The 7455-nt window shown below is 43.8% G+C and overlaps 1 protein-coding gene across 1 annotated transcript; it reads right to left on the minus strand.

The window, feature by feature from the left end:
* Positions 1-4197: 4197 nt before the first annotated feature.
* On the minus strand, positions 4198-6237 carry LOC118777176 (prolactin-releasing peptide receptor-like). The gene is made up of 2 exons (XM_036527936.1): positions 5669-6237; positions 4198-4834 (listed from the first exon to the last, which is right to left on the minus strand). The coding sequence occupies exons 1-2, from the start codon at positions 6124-6126 to the stop codon at positions 4198-4200; spliced, it is 1095 nt and encodes a 364-aa protein (XP_036383829.1). The 5' UTR covers positions 6127-6237.
* Between the last annotated feature and the right edge of the window lie 1218 nt (positions 6238-7455).

Raw genomic sequence — 7455 nt, forward strand, 5'->3', positions numbered from 1 at the left:
TCACCAACATATCAAACCGACATGTTACAAATTCGTGTAAGTCACATTTAAAGTAACTTGAGCCTGAAGCATCCGTCATGTATTAAGCCGATCCATGTGTTCTTCATTATGGTAAAAAAAAAAAAAACGTCTTATCTTTGTTACTCGGTGTTACACCAAATATCTTAAAGGGCCATGTACTGAAACAGTGATTGCATTGTCGACGGTTTCATGACCACATCTGTCACAGAAGATGAAACGCACAAACCTACCGGCACATTTACATTTGAAAACGGTAATTTTGTGATAGCGGTAGCATTTGTTTGCCAGTTTGATGAGGTCTGATTCAAACGAGGCACCATTTGATGGTGGAGTCAATGCTAGGGCGCGCCTTTTACAAATCTAAAATGAAAACCGTGTGACTGAACTACGGTATCTGCCATTGTGCTTCAGTTCTGGCTATTTTTAAGTTAAGACAATGAACACACCCTGCTAATTTCAGTTTTTATCTCGCCTGACCTCTAGTGGAGACTGTCGCACACTGCTTGTGCAAAACAGCATTAACTTTTAATACCTGAAAGCCCTAATTCGATCCATTAATACAAGTAAAAATCAGTAGCTCTTAGTAGTAGTAGTTTTTTTGAAATTGTGGAGTGTGTACATTGTAAATATGTCCCAGAACACATGTTGATCACTATTGAACACTCGCCTGGAGTCTTCTCGGATGGTCTGGCTCATTGTTGACAACGACTGCCTTCGTGTTGTAGGGTATATTGTCGTACATCAGAAGATTGATTATTTTATGGAAAAGTGGTAAATCACAAATTTGATTCAAGTCTATTCTTAATTCCTACAGTGGTGAAAGTAATGTAGGCTAATGACATGGAAAGCGATGACAGTTACGAGAGAACCACTGAGTAAACAAAAGAACTTATCGTGAATGGAAAGCGGGGTAAACTGAGACCGGGTAAAATGAGCCGCGAATGTAGCTATGCAACGTACAAGATTAACCTTACGTCGCATCAACGCAAGGAGCGACACACTTCACTAATCTGGTGATGTATGTGACAACATTGTGCATGTAGTTGGTTAACTCCGTCATAAATATGACTTTAGCCATAGAAACGAAATTTACCGTGTCGTATTTCGTACCTTTTGTGTTGCAAGTGCAGTACAGAGATGACGTTGCATTTCCAGTAATGTGATGACCATGTTGGCTACAATGAGGTGTTATGGGAAAAGTGCAGTGGTATATCTGTGCGATCATGCAAAGAATTTCTCTTGGGATTGTGGTCGTGGTGTTAGACGTCGTTCTTGGAATGACTCACATTTTTTAAACTATCATGCAACCTGTATCAAAAACATTTTTGATATCTAGCCCTTAATAATGTCCTTGCATTTTCCTCCAGTGATGTAACAATCACCGGCATATCATTGCGGAACAAATGAGTACCAATGAAAGGATGTATGTCTTTCCAGAAGTCCCACTGTTATTTCTTTAAGCTTCCATGTGAAAAGGAAACTTGAAAGAGGGGTAAGATGACAGTCCTTCCAAGGCTCTTGAAAAAGCTGGAATTGGAAAAATAAACAGGCTGTTAATAGAAGAGGGCTATAAAATGTTCTAGAAAGCAAAGTTTTTAAAATTCAAGTATATTCAGTCTACTTTTCCCCCATCATTTATTCAGGTTGACAATGACAATAACATCAGTATTCCTAAGAAGAAAGTTTTTTGCCTTCACATTTAGCAGGTGAAGAAAATAGAATCATATTACCTTGAAGTGAATTCATGAACAGAGGTAAGATAGCTGCTGGGTGAGCCCGACTCACCTTTGTGTTCCAGACAAAGAATGTGTGTTCCTTTCCTGGCAGATACGTGATCACAAGGTCCCCAAGACCACTTTCAGTTGATGTCAAAGCAGGGGTGGGGGAATAGTAAAGCATCTTTCCATGGAACCTTAACAAGTGGTATATTCAGTAGTCCTTGACAGTCCCTGCCATGGGAAACTTCAGAAGGGTGTTAAACTGTTCTCAAAAGGTATTACTGCTCTACTGGTTTTTGTCATTGAAAAGAGGCTCTAGCTTGACAAAGCAGACCTGTGAAGTTGTTATATAACATGTCCTAATTTTGGTTTGATCATGGCTTTAAGATGTGAAACAGATACAGAGATGTGTCACATACAGCTGTCTAGACTCAACACACCTCACCCAGAGTGAAAGTTGAGTGTAAAAGACAATTGATTTTTTTCATTACTAATGTAGAAACTACGTTTTTGTGAAATATTTTAATTTCCTGGGATAAAAGTGAAGTGTTTTTTTCCAACTGGCACACTTGAAAGTGGTTCATCTTCACCCAGGCATACCCAGTGTCAGAAAGCATGGTATTTTTGGATTGTCTGCAGGAGTCATCTGGAGATCAGATGGTCATCCGCCTTATATGGGCATGATACCTGGGAGCAGAATCTTCTTTCCCAGCAGTCTGTGTGTACTTTCAGCCCTTGCATTCTTTCAGCCTCGTCTCTGAGTCACCCTGCTGATTATCTGTTATCCTGTCACTTACATGCTCTTCTTTTATCTGTATAGAGCATATTTAAAACTTCAAACCCACCCTCACATGGGGAGAGAGAAGAAAACCATAAATGACTGGATGTTCACAATGCACAACGATGACATTTTTCTATTGTTATAGTTGTTCCTTCAGTCTGTTTTTCCCCCTCTATACTGAAATACTATCAAGATATGTTAGTGTCACCATTATTGTCTGAGAATAACAATTAGCTATAAACTCAAATACCAGTTTCTAGCAGAATTTGGCTGTTTGCATAGTCTCTTCTTTGTAGTTCTCTTACATTGGACATCAAACATGCTAACCTTCTAATCCAATTAAATGACAACAAAATCCATTTTTCAGTAATATCTTTATCGTGTTGGTCAACAGTGCTGCCTTAGGAATTTTAAGCACTTCTATTGATTGTTTTGCATAATTAATTGAAGCTGAAAATGCCTTCAAGGAAACATAATTTTACAACATTTGATTTTTTTATTGTCTTCCCAATTTACAATGTAACACAGTAAGGCAATCAAATTTCATTTGAAGAAGAAATTACATGTTAAATTCCTTTACAAATGCTACACAGAACAACGTAAGTTATGGCACATTGATACACAGAAGCAAAATGCATAACACTTATTCACTTAGGTTATTAAGGAATTAACCTGATCAGATTATAAGGTTATTATTTTAAATTATGTTAAAATAAATAGACAATTTCTTTTAACGTATATCTTAGGTCTTCAAAGGAACAGATCCAGCCTCTGATTTACTTTTCATTTTCCCTACTTGATTGAGGTATTCACTCTGTCATGTCCTCTGAAAATAATTGGCATCTTCACTAAGGCTTTTGTGGTACAAGCCTGTGAAGGTTCATTTACAGTGAACCACACTGCACGCACCAGGACAAAGGCGATGTGGACACACTGTTCTGAATGTTCGTTAAGAGTTCCAGCCCCCTCATCCAATGGTAATAACTTGTGATTTTTCTACCTTTTCTCACTCTCTCTCTCTCTCTCTCTCTCTCTCTCTCTCTCTCCTGCTTTCATTTCCATGCCCTTGTTATCCTGTCTGTAAATCTTCACACAAAGTGAGGAGATCACTGGCTGAGGACCCCTGCCACTGCTACATTTAATCTGTCACTTGAGGTAGCCAAGAAGACCTCAAGCTCACATGCTTCTGACACCAGGAGCATTCACTGGATAGGAAGGGCCCATTGCCGCAGCAAGTTCCACATGACAGCTTTGCTGTTTACTGCTTGAACGTTACTAAGCGCTCAGGCCCATCTTCTCTATCTCACCGTGTCAAATGTTTCTCATTCACCAGATCATTAACATGTCAGGAGCTCATGTTGGCTCTGATGTTCTCAACCTTTAAGAGCCTCCCTGATGATGTAACAACAAGCGATCCTACTGTAACATCTGATTCCCCATATTGACCCTTCAGAAATTCAATACGGCTTTTCACGGTCACTCACAGCTTCTTGCCCTGGTCCAGAGGCTGGCTAATCTCCAGGAGAGTGTGACGTTGGTCCGTCTGTGAGAAGTGTTGCTTAATGCAGACAGCATCTACAGTGTACAATACAGTGCCTACCCGGGTGCCCTCCGAATTCCCAGAAACCGCCAGGCCCTTTGGACGGTGCACTTCCTCTCTCAGCCTGCAGGGGTCAGTCACAGCACCACGCTGGCGGTGGCGCAGTTGTTGGTGGGGATGCCGATGCGGCGGTGGCAGGTGAACATCTTACGCAGCTCGGCACGGAAGCGGTCGTGCAGCCAGGCGTACAGGAAGGGGTTGCAGCAGGACGAGCTCATGGCACACAGGTGGCACAGCAGCTGGATCAGCAGGAAGTAGCGCTTGTCGATCAGGTCGATGTCGATGTCGCGCAGCACGTTGAAGACGTGGATGGGCAGCCAGCAGATCCCGAAGGCGGCCACCACCAGCGTCACCAGCCGGAAGGTCTTGCGCTTGCGGGCCCGCTGGGCTTCGGCTTGGCTCTGGGTGCAGTGACCCGGCGCCACGCAGTTGCGCAGTTTGACCGAGATGCAGAGATAGGAGATGCAGAGGGCGGAGAGGGGCAGGACGTAGGTTATGAACAGGGTGCTGTAAGCATATGCCAGCCTCTCCTTCTCCTGGCCCATCCAGAACTCCTCACAAATGGTGAAGCCCTCCTCCTGGAACTCCACGTGGTACGTATGGGCTACAGCGGGTGCCACCAGCCCGCAGGACAAAAGCCAGATCCCAGACAGCACATAGGTGCAGGCTGGCACAGAGATGCGCTTCTTGAGTGGGTGCACGGTGGCATAGTACCTGGGAGACAGAACAGGGAGTTAGCACAGCCACAGAAGTAGTCTGGAGTTTTGTCTTTTAATTTCATAACATTCTCATTACAAACCTGATCTGTCTCACACTTGCATTTTAAATTCTCAAAAGAACTGCTCCGGGCTAAGCAGCTGATTTTGTGTGGCTGATGGTAGCGATGGTGGTGGCAGAGTAAGTTTGGAAAAGCAAATCTTGTTGTTTTGTTAACCTCAAACCAATTTCATTCAGCACGATTTTATACATGGCCAGTACTCTGAGCTGTGTCTTTTTATAATTGGTATCGTACATCTCTGAAGAATATTACAGCAGGGCTCTAATCAACAGATGTACTGACAAACAAGAGAGAATTTTAACCAAAGCAAATGCTTTCATTCTGACCCTGAATTCTGGTTGCACTATGCATTTCAAAACTGTTTCCTGCCAGCTTTGAAATCTCCTGTTCATTTGGTTAGCGACTGAGGGAGTTGTAACACTCACAGCTGCCCAGACAGCAACTGGGAGAGAACTCTCGAGTATGAACGCCAATTAAAATGCGAATAACATGCAACAAACCTCGAAGGACTCAGAGTAATTGGCCAAAAAAGACATGACTTTGAAGAAAAAATTTAGCAACCCTTCAAGACCGCAGCAGCTAGCATGAAAACTGCTTTAATGAATTTTCATTACCACTTTGGACGTTGATAAATGAGTATGGTACACGTAAACTGAAAATAAGATATGCGGGGCAGTTTCTGGCAGTTTCTAACCATTTCTGTGTTTTAAAATTTTTTGACCAATTTCTTAGTTTCTGACGAGCAGTCAGCCGTGTGTGACCCTGCCCACCTGTCGACGGCGATGGCGGTGAGGGTGAAGACGGACACGTAGACGGTGACGGGCTGGATGAGGAACACCAGGTAGCACATGAAGCGGCCGAACACCCATCCGCGGGGGTTGAAGGCGTAGGCCAGCGTGAAGGGCACACAGGTGGCGCACATCAGCATGTCGGAGAAGGCCAGGTTCCCGATGAAGAAGTTGGTGACGTTGTGCATCTTGCGGGTGTGGCAGATGACGTAGAGCAGCAGGTAGTTGCCGAAGATGGACACCAGCACCACCAGGGTGTAGCACGGGATGATCAGGGGCTTGAAGGACTGCAGGAGCTCCACCCCAGCGAACTGGGAGGTGCGGTTGGAGGAGCCGTTCTGCACGGCCACCTCAAAGACCCGCCCACTGACGTTCCCCTCCCTGTCCAGTCCACACTGGGGTGCCCCGCCCACTGGCCAGCCACTGCCACTGTCCTCCATCTTTGCAAGGTTTTAGCAGAGCTTCAGCACGTGGTGCTGTTATTCTGCAAAGTGAAGCAGAGAGAATACATTTCTGTCAACTGCATCATCATCATCACCATCATCATTTTCACAAACACCACCGCTAAGGCAGCCACTGGCAAAACCTTCTTGAATCGAAATGGAACTTTTTTTATTTAAAAAAAAAAAGGTGTGCTTCTCCTTTTAAATGGATGTTCGATTGCATCCAAAAATAGTAGGCCTATTCTCCATGAATGCTGCGCTGATGACTGTGCTGGCTGCCGGCCCTCGTTCACAATCACGGCACACCTAGCATGTCTTTGCCAAGCAGGAAGCTCTGATTGTAATGGCAGTCCCTAGGCTGAGCGTCTCCCCTCCCCTGAAAGGAGCCATCAGCTGCGAGCTTTGGACCGGAGCTCTGGCTCACTCCCTTTGTGCCTCTCCCTTCATCTCCCGCACGGAGAGGAGGACAGGACGTGAGCGCAACAAAAGGAAGGATGAGCTCTGCAGCACTTCAGAGCGAGCGAGATTTTGAAATCAGAACTTTCTGCGAGCAGATTAAAGCAAACTAAACAAGCACTCTCCGGAATAAACTGAGTCATGAGAAAAGGCAGGAGGGGGAAAACATCTCCACGCAGTGAATGAGCGTCGTGAAGCTTGGGAAAGGAAATTGATCTCAATTACTCCCATTATGTCAGTTATGGCGTGCTCTGATTTGCGCTTTAATGTTAATGTACTTCATTCAGATTGTTGGCAGTGAACGCATGACAAAATGCTGAAGACCCAGGCATGAGCCACACTTTGCCATCACTGTGGCAACAAGCCGAAGCATTCATTCAGTTTTCCCTATAGACAGTTTCCCAGAGTGTTTCTCCCATTCTGGCAGAACAGGATCAAAAGTACCTACATAAAGGTTAAAAACTTGAACCTTTTTTTTAGACATGATTGTATTGCTCATTTTAAAAACTGAGGAGCACAGGCCTGGGCATCACTTCAGCACTTTTTTTTTTTCAAATGAGCTGTGGGAAATCATCCATAGATTGTATGAATTCATTTCACAGAAGAATTATGCCTCTATGTAGTACGTTCTGTGGAATACATTATAACAATAGCACCACAAAGTAATTGACCATTGGAGCATTATATGCATTACTTCTAATGAACTCTGATATATTTAATGAGAAGGATAAACATATTTGCAATTTTCTTAATCAGCTTACAAGTATATTCAATGTGCTAAATGGCATGGAACAAGCAGATTGGAGACAAGTGCCAAGACTGAGGTTGGCAACTACTGAAGAGAGGCTTGCTTATATTGGATAGGCTTAT

The sequence above is a fragment of the Megalops cyprinoides genome, chromosome 4 (assembly GCF_013368585.1).
Source record: "Megalops cyprinoides isolate fMegCyp1 chromosome 4, fMegCyp1.pri, whole genome shotgun sequence".
Classification (NCBI taxonomy): domain Eukaryota; kingdom Metazoa; phylum Chordata; class Actinopteri; order Elopiformes; family Megalopidae; genus Megalops; species Megalops cyprinoides.

Coding starts and splice junctions, on each gene's coding strand:
- LOC118777176 (XM_036527936.1), bottom strand. CDS start 6,126: ATGGAGGACAGTGGCAGTGGCTGGCCAGTGGGCGGGGCACCCCAGTGT. Junction 4,835..5,668: donor ACCGCCATCGCCGTCGACAG/GTGGGCAGGGTC, acceptor TCTGTCTCCCAG/GTACTATGCCACCGTGCACC.